General features: G+C 33.0%; 1 protein-coding gene and 1 non-coding gene across 2 annotated transcripts in view; both read left to right on the forward strand.

Annotated features, from left to right (window-relative positions):
- Positions 1-21,812, forward strand: part of Dscam4 (Down syndrome cell adhesion molecule 4) — a 747,456-nt gene that overhangs the window by 662,013 nt on the left and 63,631 nt on the right. The window contains exons 12-14 of the mRNA XM_089638828.1: positions 16,160-16,321; positions 17,637-17,957; positions 18,880-18,999. Of these exons, the coding sequence (XP_089494954.1) occupies positions 16,160-16,321; positions 17,637-17,957; positions 18,880-18,999 (603 nt within the window). The remainder of the gene's footprint in view (positions 1-16,159; positions 16,322-17,636; positions 17,958-18,879; positions 19,000-21,812) is intronic.
- On the forward strand, positions 7,667-7,739 carry TRNAV-CAC (transfer RNA valine (anticodon CAC)). Its single transcript has one exon. It is a non-coding gene; the product is annotated as a tRNA-Val (tRNA).

The raw sequence follows: 21,812 nt of genomic DNA on the forward strand, positions 1-21,812 counted from the left end.
AATTCGTTTATATTTGCATTCATGTTTCTAATTTTTTCTGGTAATGAGTTAAAAAATTTAACTCCGAGATATTCATGGTTGAACTGTCCTATTGTTTTTTTACATTTAGGAGTAGGAAGTATTGACGTTTGTCTAAGATTTCTGTTATTTTTAAAGGGTGCAATTTTATTTTGAATATAATATAACATTAAAAAAGTGTTCCACATGATTGTAACTCTATATATCAACCGGATAGATAATAAGATTTTTTATCTATATTATATATAGTGTTTCACTTAAGGCGAAATAAGACTCCAAAAATATATCAGTTATGAGCGTGAACACGCTTTGCGTGGGCGGAGCTAGATACCGAAGCATTTCGTATTTTGTGTATCAAGTTTCAGTTGCTTTGCACAGTGAGACATGGTTTGATTTCACACGGACAAGTTTCAAAATATATTTTTCTGTACGATAATAATAATAATTATTATTGTTAGCATTAGTTAATGAATTGCATAATTTGCATGGTGTCTACGTACAGTGGAAAAATATGTAAAAGATCCCAAATAACCTTAAATAACAAATCCTTTTTTGGTTAATAAATGTATATTAATTTTAAAATACAACTTGATAGGATTCACTTTTGATAGGAGCCAATGAAAGTTCAAAAAAAAATCTCATGTTTTTAATTATTAATGATTTATTTTCTTCCTAAAGCAATCCCGATGAGTTACAAAACTCACTGTGGGGAGGGAAGAACTTACAATACATAGGTGGAAGTTAATAGGTAAAAATTTACATTGGTATTTTGATATCAAAATTAATCTACTTCTTATACTCCAAATTCAATTTGCTCAATTCAAGATTTTCGAGTGCGCATATATGTATATACCTACATATATATGTAAATATATAAAATTATTTAAACTTACATTGTACAATTATGTACTGTAGAAAACTTATTCCAAAAATCTAATTTAATGTGTGTATTTCAGTAGTACCTTCTCCGATCCGTCAAGCATTTTCCTTGGTGCCTTAATTTTGCCAGGGATAAAACTCCTTTTGTGTTCTGCTTTCCCATATTTTACTGAAACGTACTTATATGTACGAAAAAAAACTTTCGAATATCTAAAATTTTATTCCTATCACCTTGTGTAATATCTTATACTTGGGCAGAACCTGTTAATTCTTGAAAAAATCAGCTTGCAATTTTAAGTAATGCATATTTTTGTTAAAATATTATATCAGGTATAGATGTGTATTTATGACATGTGTGAATTCTTCACAATCACTTACACTTTCTCAGTGCCCAAAAATTGGCATGACTAAAAGCCAAATAGTATAATTTTATGTAAAAAGAAAATATTTACATTATTTATAGTAATTATATTTGAAATACTTTTTATATGAAAAAAATCTACTTTATAATCATTTTTAGGCATGACAATTACAAATAACAATCACACATAACAGCGAAACTTTATATTGAAAATAAAATTTAAGTTAATATTTAACTATCGAAATAAAGAAACTTAAGAATTTAAAAATTTCTACAAAATAAACTGTTTTCATATTTTTTTATCAATGTCCAATTTTCTCTGAAACTTTACCACTCTACAAATTTAAAGTATTAATCATTTCTAAAAAATAATGTATTCTTTTATATTGGTGAAACATACAAAAAAACTTTTAATTAATTGTGGAAGAAGTCAAATTAGAAAAAAAAAAGAAAATTTCACTAATAGTAAAGTAAAGTAATCGTTTGAATAAATTAATAAATACATAAAAGAAATCACCGTACAGTCGGGCCGGGAGAGACACGACCTTTCCGGCTAAAGCTGTGGCCGTGACTGAACTATAAAGGTGCAAGTACTTCAACACCTGCACACGAATACAGTTACGTGCGTTATTTTAATTAATTTTTATGAATACATTAATAGAATCTCATTTGTTTTAGAGGGATTCCTCGCGAAGTTAATAATTCATCGCCTACAAAAATAAAATCTGGTATTTCCCGCTCATCTTATCGTTGAAAAACTCCTTATAAAATTGGCAAACCGTTTTACATGAGATATTTAATGGTAAGGTCCTATTTGTATTAATGTTAAATATAAATAACTAGCATCTCTGGGAATCCCTCTAAAAACATTTAAGATTTTAGTAATACGTACATCAGAAATAATTAAAATGTGAGCATCGGGGCAATCATCGCTATCAGGGTATTGTGTCACCTTAAGAAGGGGGACTTCACATCAACATTGTCACCAAGTGTGTCACATCACTATTACTGTAGGTGGTAGCATAAATAAATCTGGGTGGTAGGTAGCTAAGATGTTATTATTGTCCGGTGATCTGTCTAAGGAACATGTCAAATGTCGTCTTGATCAATAAAGTCGTATTATAACAGTCAAGCGTGTTCTCCATAATCATCCTCAAAATACTTAACAAAATCAGGGTACTTATATCGGACAGACAGGAGGGGCTTTCTAAACTAGATACAAAGAAAATATAATATTGTAATAATAAAACGCACTTTTTGAAAATTAGTGGAAAATCTCTTGAATCTCGTGAATAATCACGTCCCGTTTGACAACAATGAACTTAAACCCATACATATAGAAAGAAAGGGCCTTTCATTAAATTTACTTGAACAATTAGATATCAATAAAAGAAACAATGACCCTAATATTACATTAATTAATAAAGGAAGAAAAAATATTTATTCCCCACTTCTAAGTATGTTCACAAAACCTAAACAATATAACACATTTAAATAATTTAATAGCAACCACATCATTATTATAAAATTAAGATAACATTTATGTGGGGTAAACAGACTTCAAAATACCCCCACAGAATATGAAATCTATTGTGACAATGATTTTATTAGTAAATCGGTTTAACCGGCAATAAATCATTTTAAATTAGGAGGGGGTAAAATAGACTCATATAAATAAGTCGTCTAAACGTGGCTAAAACCACAGTTTGAAAATGGCCTTGAAAACCGAAACAGCTGTAACAATAACAAAAACCAAAAAATACTTGCAGAATTACAATTAGAAACCTAATAATTATATTATTAAATTTTATTTTAATTAAATTTAAAAAATAATAATAATAATGACAGTGCTTATCCATTTATTCTGCGGTGTACAGATCGTCGTGGGTCGTGTGAAAGAAAGATGGCGTTCGTGGAAGACCTTCCAATGAATTGATTTGACGGTGAAGGTTATGTTTGTTTTGGTGTTTGGCATTTACTGACATTCTTTGCTCGTTTTCTTCTTAAAATGGGATGTAAACAAAGGATAGGTTCCGTAAGACGTTACGAAGTGTAATATTTAAATAACGTGAAATCCATTGAATATCGCGAAACCACGATTCAAAACTGCGTTAAAACTAAATATGTACTTACATTTAGTCTTCGAAAACCACCAACCGGAATGCAATATCAAATTGAAATAGTTTCACGAACCAAATAAGAAAATTCATGCAAAACGGCATTCCGTAACAACTTAACTAAACTTTATATTTACATTAACCTTTCAATACCTTTATACTAACCATTCCAATACTTTATAATTTAAACATTATACCTAAGGCGATGCCATAAGTAGTGATACAAAACCATGTGTTTTTGGTTTGAAAATTTGGTCGCCTAGAAATGTTTCAGATGCTTTAATTAAATACTGCGAGTAGAATACATCTTGGCCTTTGAAATAATCGAGTATTTTTTAGATAAGTCTTTTTATAAGCCCAGAAAAAAATAATGTAAAAGCCTATGAAAACTGCTTTAAAGTTCAAAATCTCCTACTTGCAAACCCATTTTCGGTTATGATTTTATTGTATAATGTGGCAAAATAAGTTATTTATAAAATGATCGAAAAAAAAAAATATATTTATGCCTGAACATCCACAAAATAAAATAAAAGCCACTTTTTGGCCATGTTTTTTTCTTGCATAAATCAAAACAGGTGGATGTTGTTAAGCGGAACTTAAACCTTATCGCCATCTACGTAAGGGTTGTTATTGATAGCGGCTCAATTTAAAATATTACACGACGTAGTGCATCGCCTTAATACTTTATGCTTATGCTTATACTTTATACCTACCCTAAAAAGAGCACTTTTAAACCTTAATACTGCACAAAAGTGCCAACTACTCGGAGTCAATAGTACTATGAATTCCACACAATAGTCTCAACTGCTCCTAACCGTCTGGAGCCAGTGAGACTATGGCATCCCCAGTTCTGAATGGTGGTCTTACACCAGGGACTTACTATGAGTGTCGGTAACTCGCCGCAATTTTACTAACCCTATACAAAGTTCTACAAAAAATGACAATCAGTGCAGGTACTAATTCATTCAAAGTTATAATGTAAGAAGTATTGGATCGTGATTAAATTACGAACTTTCACAATCATTAAACATCAAATGAAAATCTTTTTTTAATGTTTATGTAAATTATTTTCTTATTTTATGGGGCATGCATAGCTTTATGGCCTCTATGGACTGCACGTACCGCCTCTGGTATTCACAAAATAAAATAAAGAATTCATCTCGCTCACCACCACTTTTCCTATTTCATTTTATAAATAACCGATTTGCACTCTCCCCAATGCAAATAAAACCCATAAGAACTCTACATAAGTTAGAGCGTTTTCGAAAAAAAACTATTACTCACATCGTTTCACTTCCCCTAGTAATAAAATGCCCTGCAAATAAAAATAAAGTGTTTCCATGATTTACACCCGTAAACACGAAAATCCTTATTTGAATTGAATCAAATCCCTTAAAATCTTTTCTTTCCGGTACGTTGAATATTTCAGGAAGCTTATCCTCCCCTTATCACATCCTTTCCTCTTCCTCTTCCTCCTTCTTCTTCCCCTTTCCGTTCTACTTCTCCCACCTCAAATCTTCATTACAATTCTAAATTCGTTCAAATAATAGCCCGCAGCTAATCGCGAATCTATTTGAGCCCCTCGAATTGTCTCGAAGTCGATGATGCAAATTTGGCACTGAAAACAGTATTGCGTCTTGTTACGACGTGAGGAGCGCATGAATGGTTTGGAGAATTGACCGTAAATTCAGTATTTTCGTGGAAATCCCTCCCCATACTTCTTGTAGAGGGTTTTATTAGATATTAAAATAAATGTGCATATAACATGTACGTACCTTTTTTTCCCAGCGCTAGAAGATTTTGGCACGCTGCAGAAACTGTAAATTATGAAAACATTCAATTTCTTTACCCTCAAGCCGTTCATTTTACTTATTATTGTAATATTTATTTTAATCTCCGGTGAATTTGAAAAGTTGTAGATATTACTGTATTACTTTACTTTACCATCAACACATTATTATGAACTAATGCCAAAATGTTATGAACTTTGAAATTTTGTATGTATCATTCAGCGCCCTACTGTCGAATTTGGCAGCCATCTCTGGTCCGGAGCCCCTAAATACCTGAAAAAAACCCTTGACTCTGTGCAAAAACGGGCGGTCCGTTTGATAGATTCCCCAATCTTAACAAACGGACTGCAATCTTTAGAGCACAGGCGTCAGATAGGTATGCTGTCCTTGTTCTATCGGTATTACAATGGAAGATGCTCTGAGGAACTAGCGTCATTGATCTCTTCGGCACCGGTGCGTAGTCGGGATACACGCCAAACGCGCGCCCAACATTTTTACACGGTTGAAATTTGTCACATGAGAACGGGTCGCTTCTACGATTCGTTCTTAAGTTCAACAGCTCAGCTGTGGAACGAACTGCCGGCCTCTGTGTTTCCTCCCTTCTACAACATGGGACTCTTCAAGACCCATGTTCACTCCTTCCTCTCCACAAAAAGACCCTCCACACAGCATCCCCAAAGATGACATAGGCCCTGAGTGAAATTATTTTCTTCAGGGCCTCCTGTGTGGAGTTAATATAAATAAAAAAGGGGTATTTCCTCTTAGGAGCCGAAGTCTTTTACATAGGTGGATACTAAAAGTTTAGGACTAAAGCGAGCTACAGACATTATTAAAATATTCATATAATGTGATCGAAAGTCAATTTTATACGTATTAATGTTTGGAAGAAAACAAAAAATTATGATGTACAATAATCTTGACACTCTCTCCGTCTATTTCTGTCTGCTTGAAAGTCCATGATAAAAATGTAAGCGACGTATATCCTAAAATGAAAACGTCAAACTGACAGAGTACTTTTAGCGAATAACGCCGAGCGCTAATCTGAATAAACGAGCGGCAACTCACATGTCAAAGTCTCGACGCCAAATCTCTTTCTTCCGTCTGAATCCGGCTTTAGAGCTAGAAAAATAAATATCTTAATATGGATACATGAATTACGTAAATGTAACATTTCATTAAAAATATAAAACGCATATCTTTTTTCGAGCATTTTTTCGTTTATTTGGAACTGAGTTTGAGTTCCGTAGCTCTTGCATTATTTAAAAAAATATATTATTTTTATTTCTTGCTAGAGCAATCCTGACGAGTTACAAAACTCATTTTTGGACGACAGGAACTTACAATACATATGTGGGAGTTAATAGGTTCAATTTGACATCAGTATTTTGATATAAAAATTATAAGTTTTACATATGAAACAGTAAAATAAATAGAAAAATGTCACCATTATAAGTGTCGCATTAGAAAAGTACACAAATGGAAAATGGGAGGTTGGGTAGAACAAACAAGAAGAAACCATAAATGAAACAGACAGGGATATACACAAAAGTACAGAGCCAAGGTAGGAATTTAGAAGTTACTTACCCACTAATACATTGGTAAAAATAGTTTATGCTCAATTACATATGGGATAGAAAAGGAGAGAGAAATAAATAAAACAAAGTAAAGTTTAAAAAAAATATTCTTTTAAAGCCTTACTTTGAATTTTTGGATTATGCTGGCTATACATATCTGGAAGAGAGTTATAGAGTGTGTAGGCAATATAGTTAAGAGATTTTACAATATATAGTTAAGATTTTGTGGTTGAGAATTTTATTTTGTTAATTCTTCACGAATCTTATTTACTATACGACAATGCGTATGGTAAATAAGTCACTTATCTCACTAGGGAATTCTTGTGTCGAGATATGCAGCAACACAACTATAATTCATAATAAAAAAAATGTGAACTTAGTATAATATTGTAAATATATACCTACAAAAGTAATACAATTATAAACAGTACATTTATTACAGCTGAGCAGTACGTTTAAAGTTGGCAACAGTAATATTCTACTAACAAAAAAATTATCATTTAATAACAAAAAAATAGTACGAATATGTGCTATTTTATTTATTTGTGATTTAAATATTGAAATTCATAAATCATGCAATTCCATTGAAGAATTCAATTTTGCGTGATTTTAGAGACAACTTTAGAGTTATTTGTGATTATTTAATAATCTCATCCTACTTAAAGAATTAATGTAATGATTTATTTAATAATTACACAAAAAAAATTGTTTGGGTAGAAATTTAAATTTATTTCCAAGAAATGTGTGTTCCAACGTAAATCGTTCGTTTGTGATATCAATTTACGGCATTAAATTTGTTTTTAAATCATATCTATTTTTCATTTGATCATATTAGTAGATATCTTTGAATATAATATATCAATCGACGCAGCGGTCTAATTAGAGTCTTTGCTAAGATATAGTTCCTTATTGTCGCCTTGGTCAACAGTTTCCGTAGTGTAGCGGTTATCACGTGTGCTTCACACGCACAAGGCCCCCGGTTCGATCCCGGGCGGAAACACTTCATAATATTTTTTTTGTAATTTCTCCGCCTTATTAATTTATTTTTTATATTTTTTAAAGCTTTTTATTTTTGTGACGTAATTGATTTTTTTAACGGAATTTAATTAATATTACGTTATTTTTTTACATAATTTCTTCGTCCTATTTATATTGATGCAGCAATACAGTATTTTAAAGTTTTTTTTTATTTTTGTTAAGAAATTAATTTTTTTTTTCGGAATTTAATTTTTCTTATATACATAAAAAAATATTTAGTACGGAAATCATATTTGACAAATTTAATAAAATTCTTTCATTGTCCAGAATAATTTTCATTTAAAAATGTTCGTATAATTTATAAGAAGTTGATGCCTATGTGGGTTTTGAAATGATAATAATATTAATAATAGAGGGCAAATAAAATAAAATAAAAAAGATATAAAAAAAATAGATAAAAGAAAACATCTAAAATAGCCGAGTAATTAAAAAAATATGCCATTGCACTATTATAATTATTGCTATCGTATCATATTACAAAAATAAAATTAATGTAAATTTTTGGTTACTTGAAAAGTAAAGTTATATGTTTTGTTTTAGAATAATTCTTCATATCTACACTCAAATATTATACGCTTACATATATCAATTAAATTGTCTGTAATATGTAGATAATAATTTTATATTAGTACTGCTCGGGGACTTATAAAAGTAGAGACTATAAATGGTTAGCCAGTCTTAGCAATGTAAGCGCCTGAAAATATTACAAAACATCGAATTTTATAAGTAATATATAAATATAAAAATTTCGAAAGAAATTCTCTAAATGATATTGAAAACCCTACCAAAATCCGTTGCGTAGTTTAGAAGAATTATGCGCACGAACAGACAGACGCCGATAGCGACTTTGTTTTATACTACTTAGAGACCCTTTAATATTAATAATGCCTTTATTAGTTGTGCGCCTTGTTTTTTTCATACATTTTAACGGAATGTGTATAAAATATCGATTCTTTATTTTACATTAATGTAATGTTCATTACTGTATAAAATAAATAAGTTTCTTTTATACGACGTTAAGTTTATTAATAATTCAGTTGTTTATAAAGTACAGTGCAGTCTAACTGCTAGGAAGGAATTTACGAGAATGCGCTCCCGCGTTGCCCGACCGCCCGCTGTCCAGCAGAGTCGGAAACGTTCGACAACCCTCGGCTATCTCCGGTGAGCATGAACGCCTATATGATATACTACAATTAATGAATTAATAACCTAATAAATTTAAGAATTATTTTTTCATAGTGTAATTATTATAATCCACTCTTTACCTAATTAAGAACATTTTAACATTTTAGCAGTCCACAATGGAGTTCTGGTACCTAACCTGATGTATGGAAGTGAGGCATGGAACTGGCAGAGAAAGGATGAAAGTAGATTGAATGCTGTTGAAATGAGATCCCTGAGACCTATGTATGGTAAAACCATGTATGATCATGTGAGGAATGTGGAGTCCCGCAAATAGTGCAAGGCTGATGTAAGCGTTATGAGTAAGATTAAGAAAGGGACGCTTAAATTATTTGGCCATGTAGAGCAAATGAGCGAAGAAAGGAGTGTAAGGAGGATATATGATGCAAATGCGAAAGGTAGCAGAAGTCGGGGACGCCCGAGGAAGATATGGTACGACCAAGTGAATCAGATACTTGAGTCGAACCTACTTTTAGGGACATTTTTTTATATATTTTCAATCAAATTGATCAAACTACAAATTAGAAAGCTCGAAGCACCGCCACCGAGTACTAAATAATTTCAATTTTCCGCCATTGGAAGCAGTGTTGCCAACTCAACTACTTCAAAGTATGCTAGAGTGATGGAAAAAATATGCCAGAAATATGCTAAATTCCCTTAAAAAATGCCAAAAAAAAGCCAACATAAATTTAACTCAGTATTTATTGAGAAATAGAGTGATGGGAAAAATTTGCCAGAAAAATGCTAAATTACTTAAAAAATGCCAAAAAAAGCTAACATAAATTTAACCTAGAAATAAAATCAGTGAAATAAAATATCAATATCTTCATCTTCTTCTTCTTCATTAACAGCAGCTGATGTGGAAGGCTGAGAGACGGAGTCGTAACTTTCTTTGGTCCCAATGCAGCGTAGTACTTCGTCAAGAACAGTGTAAGAATAACAGCACTTTCCTGCTCTCTTTAGGCCAAATCTCACGTACAAAATGGCATTCGGGGTTCTCACCTTTAAAGTATCTTTATCTTTATCGCCCGAAAAAGTTTTGTCCATAGTGCAAGTGAGGTGGGGAGACCGACAAAGTTATCGATATCATTTTTGTTAGTTAAAAAATTGGTTTTTATTATTTTTATGTTTCTGTAAAAATAAGCCAAATAAATATGCTATATGCTAAAAGCATAAAAGTTATGCTAAACATGGAGTAATTATGCCAAATTTAGAATATAATATGCTAACTTGGCAACACTGATTGGAAGGAATGTCGACGTCAATCTGCTAGATTAGCGCCTCTTGCGTTGTTGATACTGCCAATATTTGACTGGAGTTGGACGTATTATTAATATAATGGAGTATTTGTGAGTTGTAAGAAGTTTGATTGCCTGTAGTGTGCACTAATCATTACTTTATATTTTAGTAACTTTGGGAAAGTATTAGTTCGCTCTCACTCTCCCTAATTCTTGATTTCTATACCATAAACAATATATGAAGAACGTCTTGTGTAACTAAATAAAGAAATGATATTGTCCTATTTTTTTTATTATATAGATAGGTATAAATTTATGCTTGTAATGGCGATTAATCACGATTATTTTTAAACATGTATTTTCTTCGATGCCAATTTACACTTAAAAATACTATTTAAATCTAGAAAATATATTTTAATGTTTTTAGATCAATGAGGGTATTTTGTTTTAACTGCGTGGAGCTGTTAATTTTACCGTCTTATAAAATAATCAATATTACTTAGGTAGGTACCCACATAGATACTATGTAACTTTCCTTATTCATTACATAATATGTATTTTGGTAGGTACCTACATTGGTACTGTGTAACTTTCCTTATTCATTACATAATGTGTATTTAGGTAGTTACCTACATAGGTACTGTGTAACTTTCCTTATTCATTACCTAATGTGTATTTAGGTAGTTACCTACAAAGGTACTGTGTAACTTTCCTTATTCATTACGTAATGTGTATTTAGGTAGGTACCTATTAACTTTCCTTATACATTACATAATGTGTATTTAGGTAGGTGCTATATAACTTTCCTAATTCATTACATAATTTGTATTTAGGTAGGTACCTACATTTATATTTGAACATTTACTAAAGGGACGATTATTTACGATTTATTATTTACGATTTATTCCATTAAAAAGTGGGTATTGAAAAATTGGGAAAAAATTCAAGAAAAATGTTTCTCGAAACATGATTAAAATACAAATGACGACTAACGTATTCCAAAATATAACACGGCTCCAACATTGCAATTACGCTGACGACGTAATAATATGCTTGTCCAAAAAATAACATGAAAATCAAGTCGACGAAATGAAAGCTTTTCGTTTTATTGATATAAAATCCGAGTGTTTCATTAATAATTTCAGTACGTACGTAGCGATGGTAGGTAGATATCAATAAATTTAAAAACAATGTTTATTTCAAGCTTCCTTTTTTCTTGAATCCTACTTACCTAACTTTACTTTATGAAATTGTTTTCCATAAATATTTAATACTACAACAAATATTTTTTTTGTTTTAATTACAAAAGGACATTAAAATCTTATTAAAAATTATCTTTTTTAAAACATTTTGTTTCATTTCTTCTCTTTGTTTCTCCTTGCATTTTCATTAAGCAACTTTCCGAACATGTTAAATCACTCCTAACAACATTAGTAGTCTAACTACAACATCCTACGTTTAAAACATCAGAATTTATACTGTGATACCTTCCCAAAATATTGAATGAGACCTTTACAATATTGGCACTGTTTTTTTTTTGCTAATATTTATTATTTATTTCCTTCTTTATAAAGCATTTTAACATTTTTTTAAATCAAAAATCTCAGTTAATTTTCCTATACCTACAAACCATACCACTTAACAGAAATCTTTGTTTTCTGGAAACAATAAATCTGGAATGAGTGTTCTGCCGTTGTTAAATTTACGCAGATTTTTCAGACCAGCACCTCAAATTCATCGTCATTTCAATCATGGATCGAGACATCTTATTAAACAATAAACCGAAAAGCAATGCTGAATATTGATTCCATATTCCATATTTTTTATAGTAAAATAATTTACAATATGAAAAATTCATGTACCAATCTTTCGGAATGTATAAGTAGATCTAGTGTGTTCACCCACAGGAATGTTTGTTTACCTGTGTCTGTGTTTACCGTTTGTATTCAAGTATTTACAAACAAGCCTAGTGACGGCGTTTGCCGTCTTATCGGAATGGTTTGAACAAACGGAAGAACAAATATCAATTTGTATCCGGATATTGTGTACCAGCATCCAGAGATCTTTTAAAATACATCTCGTTTTTTTCTACAACACTGCGGGCGTGTTGACATCGGATCCTTGCGATGTTTAAATCTATACCAATTACTTATTTTTACTGCCCATTTTATGGTATTGGTTTTTAATTCGGTTCAATTTGATTAATTTTGATTTATGGCTTCATATTAAGCGTTCAAAAAGAAGAAAAAGTTTTGAAAGGAGAAATTTAAAAACGAATGTTCTATTGAGCATGCTAAAACAACTTTTTTTTTTTTTTTTTTTTTTTTATTAACAAAATTTTTGATACATATACAATTCAGGTACATACATAGTGATATAGAATGAAAGAGTAACAAAAAAATCCCACAAAGGCGAAGCCTGAGCGTGGGTATTATAGTGTAAGGATAAAACAGTGGTGTTTAAAATATAGTTTTTTTTAAACTTGTTAAATGTATCTATAGAGATCAATGTGATTGGTTTTTTTTTTTAGAGAAGTTTCTATTTTTTCTTTTTTTTTTTTTTAATTTACAAACATATACACACACACACACACACACACACACACACACACACATACACACACAGATACACGCACACACAGACACACGCACACACACTCACGCACACACACACACACCCACACACACACATAAAACATAGATGCATGTATATATTTCTTTGATTTAAAGAAATTAATCTTTAATTTACAGAGAGACATGTGGTAGTTTAGTTATTTAGAAACAGATGGCTTAAATTATAGAAAAAAGTTACTCGCTTCGAAATTATTTCTTATCCAACTTTTAACATTTTTCTTATATAAGTTCAGGTTTTGAGACATGTTGATGGAATTGGGTAAAGAATTGAACAATTTTGGGGCAATATAGTTGATGTGCCTTTGGCCCAGCCTAGTTTTGCAGTGAGGGACTGTGAACACGCATGTGGTATGTCTCTGGCTCGAGCGATTTGTGTTTTTGGTGAAATTGATAGGACGCGTAAATATAAATTTGAGACATTGAATACAATAGATCCGTCTTAGTTCCATGATTTCTGTTTCTTGAAATAACTGGTTGGTGGGATATGTCTTGGTCCTTTGGTACATTATTTTAATGATGGATTTCTGAGCGATTTCTAAGGGTTTTACGTGATTATTGTAAGTTCCTCCCCAGGCAATTATTCCATAGGAAATAGATGAAAGCACTAACGCGTCATAAACAAGTTTCATGGTTCTTATATTGACAATGTTGCTCATTCGTTTGAAAATGTAACTTAGGTATCTCAGTTTATTGACCGTCTTTTCTATATGGTAAGTTCATTTGAGTTGGCAGTCTATAGTAACTCCTAAATACTTGATATATTGTCCGAATTTCACGTCTTCGCAGTTTAAGCATGTCGCAAAGTTACAATTAGGGTTGTGGAACTTCAGATTAAGATTATTTTTAGGGGATGACTTTTGGGAATTGTAAAAGGGAATAAAGATAGTTTTATTCAAATTTAGACTGAGGAGATTTCTATCAAGCCAATCTTTGACTGTTGCAATACATTTGTTGGCTTTCCTGGTTGTTTCTTCCCACGTTTTACCTTGTACTGTTATTGCAGTATCATCGGCAAAAGAGAGAATTTTACCTGGTATTGCAATATTGCATAGGTCATTGATGTAGATTAGAAAGAGTAGTGGCCCTAAGACAGTTCCTTGAGGAATACCATGTTTTGTCAAGTCATAGGTACTTAAGCTTGTTCCTATTTTTGTGCGTTGTTGGCGATTCAATATATAGCTTTTTAATAACATGAAACTTTTGTTTTTAATACCGACTTTAGAGATTTTTTTTAATAAAATTTTGTGGTTGACTGTGTCAAACGCTTTCTTTAAATCCAAGAAAATGGTTAGCGTTTTAGTGTTAGAGTCAAGGTTAGAGTATATGCTTTTGGTTAAGCTAAAGATAGCGTCATCGGTGCACAGTTTGGTTCTAAAGCCGTATTGATTAGCTGAGAGGATATCATTAGATTTACAGACTTTAATGAATAAGCATTTGCGAAAATGTTGAATAAATCATGACTTTCTTAAAATAGAGCAAAAATCTCTCTACAAATATCATATTATTTTCATAACATGACAAATAAAAGAACCAGATAGATGTGTTTTTATAATTTTCTGAGCATAATTTGAGATTTTTCTATCGAGGGAATTATAGATAATTACTTTTTCAACTTGGCAAATCCAACGAGATTATCTCAAAAATAACATTTTTTTTTGAGTTTAAAAGAAGTATGTAACATTATTTCGGTAGATATTCGGAATGCTTAATCTGATTCAATTCGACTCCATTTTAATTGATTCAATTCTATTTGATTGTACAAAAATAGTTTCGTTTCGATTCGATTAGATTGAATTCGATTCATATCAACTATTTTCAATTTGAAAGAAAAATTCACGGGTTGAGAACAACCAACAACCACTGTCGTACCCCGTCAGTAACCCTAGGCGGTCTCTACGCCACTGTCAAAAATATTTCTCTCTGAAACCAGTCGATTTAGCGAATAACTGTAACTTCTAACCCCCTTCTCATTAAATTAAGTTTGAAGTGGCAAATAAAAGATATCCAAGCTCTCGTTCGGGTCGGTTTAAAAGATACCAAAGCGATGCAGGCAGCTGAAGTCGGAAGCTGATTTTTATTTCATACTCCCCGGCTTATTTCTGCCATTCCACTGATCAGGAAACAATTTTGTTGTTATGCTCGTTTTATGGCCAACTGTAAACCCTCCCGACGCTAAAAGAGGGTAGAAGAAATGTTGTAAGCTTATCCAACAGCATAAATAGGTATAAGCAAACAGAGTTTAGTTGTTAACAGTTTTAATTGAGATGTATTGCTCGCATACATCATGTTTCAAACTACTTAAACGAATTCAAAAAAAAAATCCGTTAAGGCGATGCACTACGTAGTGTAATATTTTAAATTGAGCCGCTATCAATTACGTAGATGTCGATAAGGTTTAAATTCCAGCTTAACACCATCCGCCTGTTTTGATTTATGCAAGAAAAAAGACAAAAAGTGCCTTTTATTTTATTTTGTGGATGTTCAGGCATAAAAATTTATTTTTTCCGATCATTATATAAATAATTTAATTTGCCACATTATACAATAAAATCATAACCTAAAATGGCTTCGTAAGTAGGAGATTTTGAACTTTAAAGCAGTTTTCATAGACCTTATACATTATTTTTTTCTGGGCTTATAAAAAAACTAATCTAAAAAATACTCGATTATTTTAAAGGTCAAGATGTGTTCTACTCGCAGTATTTAATTAAAGCATCTGAAACATTCCTAGGCGACCAAATTTTCAAACCAAAAACACATGATTTTGATTTTGAATTATTAAATCATTTTTTTTTAAATAACCTTGTAAAACTTAATTCGAATAATTTATTTATTTGGTCGAGGGGTATTTACGTGGACTATCTATCTGGGAGTCGCGGGTTTAAATCAAGGCGTGCGCAAGTTAATTTTATTTGATTAATTTGTGTCATTTCTCAATTAACTTATTAAAAATAATAATTTAGCCCTGGTGTAAGACGACCATTTAGAAACGTTGCTCAATTGACTGTAGCCGGTGACCAGATCTGAATAGCCAGGTACTTACCCCTTCCTCCTCCCCATCTACTACTTCCCCTCCACATTTACTTAAACCTCACAACATACCCCAATTGAGGATGCCATAGTCTCACTAAAATATTTCCAGTTACGAATAACCTGACAATATTTGAATTCCTCCTTATTCCATAATTATAGTAGTGAATTATTGGTTGCGCAGTGATGTAAAACTTTGGTAGCGGAAGACGTCGCTTGGGTGGTAACCCGAGGCATTTATCTTCTCAGCTATTTGTGACAATTATAAAAATTAACATACTTTCTTCGTTCTTTCTCAGATGGTCAAGTACTTCCCCTGACCAGGCGACAAAGGGTTTACCCGAATGGTACCTTGGTAGTGGAGCAAGCGCAGAGGGCTGAGGACGCCGGGACCTACACGTGCCAAGCTACTAGCAGGCAGAAGTTGTCTGCCAGGAGGGATATCGAAGTACAGGTCATCGGTGAGTAACATAACTAGAGAGATGATATTATTTTTATTTTTTTATATTATAGAAACAAACAGTACATGATTTACAGAGTTGAAACAATATACAGGAGTAAGATACTTCATGTTGTGTACCTATGATATGTTTCCTTGTAATGTCTGCTAAGTGGTATGTTTATTCCTTGATTACCAGGTGACTTGTGTAGTTTATAGGTGTGTGTGTGTGACTGTGTAATGTATGTGTGAGTGCTTGTGTGTGTCTGTATGTATGCGCATTGAATAGTTTAAATTATTGACATGATGCCACGTTTGAATTTGGGCAGTGAATCCGAAAAAATGTCAATGTTAGAGTTAAGACAAATATTATTTAGAGTATGAATTATTCTGCATTCTACATTTATTCATTTTAAAAAGAGACGAACTTGCCAATATTTGAAAATCTCCTTCTGCGTCACACTAAGGGGGTTCCCCCATGGGCCGGTAAGGAATCAACATATTATACCGAATTCTTTAAGATCCTGCAAAGAAAAATAAAATTCGCTTGAATAAGATAACGGTTTGCAGTGTAATCCATTGTAAACTATTTGGTCGTACAGCACTCAGTTTACATGTCGATTCCTTACCGGCCCATGACGAAGTCGCCCATACGGAAAAAACTTACTGAAATCGAATATTGGTAATTGATTACGAATCTCTTCGTAATCCGGTTAAAAACGGGATTGCAGGACTTAAACGAATTAATTGATAAGTTTGCTATTGAATGTGTTTTCACGATGTCGGAAACGTGTTCATAAAAATTCTAATATTTTCTCATTTAGTCATTGTATATTATCAGGACAAATGCAGGTGAATGAAAACGTGTTTCGATATATAACGAGTTTACTAAAAAATATTAGGAAACGGCCCGAAATCCCGTTTTTAACAGGATTAGCAATAATTTTATGATTAAAAAATTAGAAATTATCATTTTTCTCCGTGTAAGCGGAATTGCTACTTGTAAAGTGATGCTTAACCCAAGGAATTGAACTCACGATGCGTGGGTGGGAATATTGTTGCTATCTCTATTGTTGATGTTGTCGAAGTCGAAAACGTTTTTTTTTTTTAATTTAGGTTTTTGTATCAAGATTTTCTAGCAATCTAGTACTGTACCCACCTAACTTAATAAATCCTGAATATATTGATAAAATAGATTCTTCTAGAGACTTCTAAATATAAATATTGCCAATACGGTGGTACTAGTAGATCGTTGCGCAGAAAATTTAACCTCCACTTAGTTCTTAGTCGAATAACCTACCAATTAACCTTAAGGTTAATAATTTCATTTTTTCCAGTACCGCCGAAAATAATGCCTATCCAAGCGATGACTAACCTCCTCCGCGAGGGCATGCGCGCTGCCATCTCCTGCCAGATCCTGGAGGGCGACCTCCCTGTGACCTTCATCTGGGAGAAGGATGGAGTCCCGCTCAACACGGACAACCCGCAGCATCCAGTCTCGACCTTGCAGCAACCGCTGGCTATCGCCAACCGCCTGGACGAGTTCTCCACCAGGCTGGTCATCGAGCTGATTACTTCTTCCCATACGGGGAACTATACATGTGTGGCTAGCAATGCAGCTGGAGTGGAGAAGTTCACGGTTCCGCTCACCGTTAACGGTAAATTAATATTATTTTTACTAGTTCTTACAAACACGGAATGTAACTTGACTTACTTAATTCCACTCTTAGGCTGTAAATAGTGCCACGCGTACCATCAGTCGACCGACGACGTGGCGGTGACGAGCTGGACCGATTATTCCAGTACGCAACTGTTCTTCATTCATTTACACTACGCATTGCTGTAAGCGAATGACGTACTCGTCGCTCTATTTCCAGCCTTAAAAATAGCCTTCAAAAGTGTGCCATATAAAATGCATTAGAGGCAGTACAATATAATCATTTTTAAAAAATCTTGCTTGTGTAGTGATGTATTGCATCGCACAAAAAAGTAATCATTCATATTTTCTGTTTAATATAAGATAATTATTTAATAAAAAAAACGAAGAACATCAAAATAATATTTATTTATTTATTTATACGCCCATTGGGCTTTTACATACATAGTTCATAAAAAAATAATATTCTGAAGATTGTAAGTTCACAATAGTAACAGTAAAAATACATATAACCATATCCATTTGACATATTATAACAGCAAGTAAATAGTAAATGTTATATATATTCTATGTATAATATGGAGCTCGTGGGATTGCACCACCATCCCCGAGATCTGGAATAAAAATTTAAAAAATTAAAAAATGACCAGTTTCCCAGTCTTATCCCCGTTACCTTGCCCTCGGAACTAAGTAATTCTAAATATTGAACAAACCATTGACTAAATACAACTCAATGAAACAAACAGAATATGGTAAAGGTTTGGTTAGTTTACGTTACGTTAAATTTTTTGTTTGTTTTTTTTTTCTTTCATTAATACTTTTCATCACTTTTCTTCGACGTTCTGTTTTGTCAAGTTACCTATTTTCAGAGATCTTCACATTGTTATTCCGCAATATCATATTTTCATTTCTTCTTCTACCAGTTGCTCCAAAATGGACGGTGGAGCCAGCGGACGCCAGTGCTGCAGCAGGGCAGGATCTATCTCTTCACTGCGGGGCCAGCGGTCACCCGGAACCCACCATCACTTGGAGGAAGGCTGTGGGTATGTTGTGATAGATGGACATCTCACTTACTTTAAATTTAGCACAATTAATTAACTCTGGTGTATTGGACAGACTCGGTATTGGACGGTTGAATTTGGACTATCAAATCCATAAAATAAAGTTGGAATCTTAAAGTCATAAGTGATAAAAGTCATGTAAAAATAATAAACGGTGCTCGGCCGATCTAGCAGGCCTAGAAAATTGACATTTCCATGGGGTTCCTTCTAAAATAAAATCTGGTGCTTACCGCTAATTTTAAAAGTATTTTTTACAACTTTCAAACCGGTTTACATAAAGCATTTTAATGGTACGGTCCTGTTTTTATTAATCTAAAATAAAAATAACTTACATCTGTGGGGATACCTCTAGAAACGTTTGAGATTATAGTAATACGATCATCAGAAGTAATTAAAACAATATAAGGCAAATCATAGTCCCATTAAATAGGACTTTCACATTACCTTAAAGTTTTATGAATTGCTAAAATTCTGTGAAACAGTATGAATTTATTTTCTTTTTTCATTATGATTTGTTATTATTTAATAAAAACATGCATTGAAATTAAATACAAAAAATGAAATTCAGCTACTACGGATAATGATTTTAAAATATTATACTTTTTTTATTTTTGACCGCTACTAATTTCAGCCAATCACGGCCATCTTCCGGCTGATATGATTTAAGATTTTCACGGCCAAAAGTATTTTTGTTATTTGTTTTTGGGGTATTATGCCGTGTTGCGCTAACTCCTTCTTTAGCCAACGTTTCGGACAGCATTGCAGTGTCCATCATCAGGGCAGATGTCTTATTAAGAGAAGAAGAGATGTCTTATCAATAAGACATCTGCCCTGATGATGGACACTGCAATGCTGTCCGAAACGTTGGCTAAAGAAGGAGTTAGCGCAACACGGCATAATACCCCAAAAACAAATAACAAAAAAAAAAAAAAAAAATCTTCCGGCTGGTACATTTTTTCCAACTGTTGGATGTATGCATTTTTGTTTTTTGTAAACATAAGGGTAGTAAATAATGATCTTATTTAAATTGTAATCAGTATTTTCATATTCTGATTTTATAAAGTTGAACCAGTTTGAAGATGGCAGCGATATGCTGAATCCGGTAACGGTCAAAAATAAATGTGGATTACAGTTTTTAATAAATGATTATAATGAAATTCCACCACGAATCGTCAGTATCAAAAATTAAAATATTTCTTAAGATCATTTATGCATTGACTTTAGCAAAAAAATGGTGAGTAACTCATATAAATGAGAAAACTTTAACTTGTTAGTTTTTTTTTGCAAATAAAAATGTCATAATTTTATATAAATTGGTGTTTTTTGTATTTTTTTTAATTCCGTTGCAAGTTGTGACGTTATTCTTAACATGAAAGTCAAATATTCTCGTCAAAACAGAACTACACTCTCTGCCAACAGCAACGTAACTAGATTCTTATCTTTTTTGTAGAAGCAAAAAATATCATGGTATCAATAACTCAAACGTCGAAATTTTATATTTATTACGTTTTTTCTCCCACACCAGCAATATATTACGCGAAATTCAAATAAATTCGTTAATTTAGTCAAATTAGGCATTAATATTCAATTCATGTAGCATCTGTATTTTACTTTGAATAATGAGGTATCAAGTAACGTATTCCTGGAGCGAATTAAATCGGAAGCCATCTATCAGAATAAGTACCATTTACTTCTTAGAGACAATTTATAGCCATTCGGTCCTCCGTTTTCTTTAGACGAGAAAGCTCGAGTCCGACAAGAGAAAGTTTCTACTTAACTCTATGTAATTATTCACCTTTGAAATCGTCGAACCTCGGCATTAATGATAGTAATGATTACATAAAGTATCTCTTTTAATGAGACAAACAGTTAAAATCTCCTAAAAAACAACGTCAATAGGGGTCAAACTATTTCTTTCATTAAATATCGACAGCCTTGAATAATACTGAAAAAACAAAAAATATTCATCCCTGGATGGAGTCTATTCGACCACAGGTGCAGATTTAACCCCAAGATAAAGCTTGGTTTGAGAAAGCGGATTTTATGGGTGCGCCCCTTGCTACCGTACCAGGTCATACACGACCCGAAACCCGAAACCCGAAACCCGCTTACCCGTCACCCGGCAACTTTCACTTTTATTTGATCGGTAGGTAACACATTCAAAGTGTGAATTTTTTTATCAAATCTATTACCGATTGAAATTTCCGTCATAGGGAACCGGTTCCAAAAGTATCTGGAAAAAGAAGCGGTTCCGTGTTCTGTCTCCGGTAGCCTATTTTAGGTTTCATTAATCTACCATCTCTATTAAATATAATTTTTTTGCCTATTGTGAGAAAGTCATTCGAGACGTGATGTCAGGTCTACAAAATGTATACTCACTCATCTTCTATGGTCGCTCGCCACGCCACACCGGTAGCTGGCAGCTGGCACCCAGGTTGCGAATGTGGGTCACAACACCCGAGTGCTGTTAATATAAGGGCGTTTGCCTCTCCACACCGGCAACCGGCACCCGGGTCATGAGAACGGTTCACGAAACCCAGGTGCTTACAATCTATGTGTGCCTTGCTACTCCGGCACCCGGCACCCAGATCGCGAGAGTGGGTCGCGAGAGTGAGTCGCGAGAATGGGTCGCGATAGTGGGTCACGAGAGTGAGTCTCGAGACCCTGGTGCTGACAAACAAATAACCCACTCGCTCTTTGGTAGCTCGTAAACGGTCTTCAATGAGTGGGTCATTCACGATCGACCTAGCGCTAAGCATTAGCCGGACGGGTCTATAATGACGTCAAAAATTTGA

Source organism: Hesperophylax consimilis, chromosome 13, assembly GCF_061612785.1.
Source record: "Hesperophylax consimilis isolate HC1 chromosome 13, BYU_Hcon_1.0, whole genome shotgun sequence".
NCBI lineage: Eukaryota > Metazoa > Arthropoda > Insecta > Trichoptera > Limnephilidae > Hesperophylax > Hesperophylax consimilis.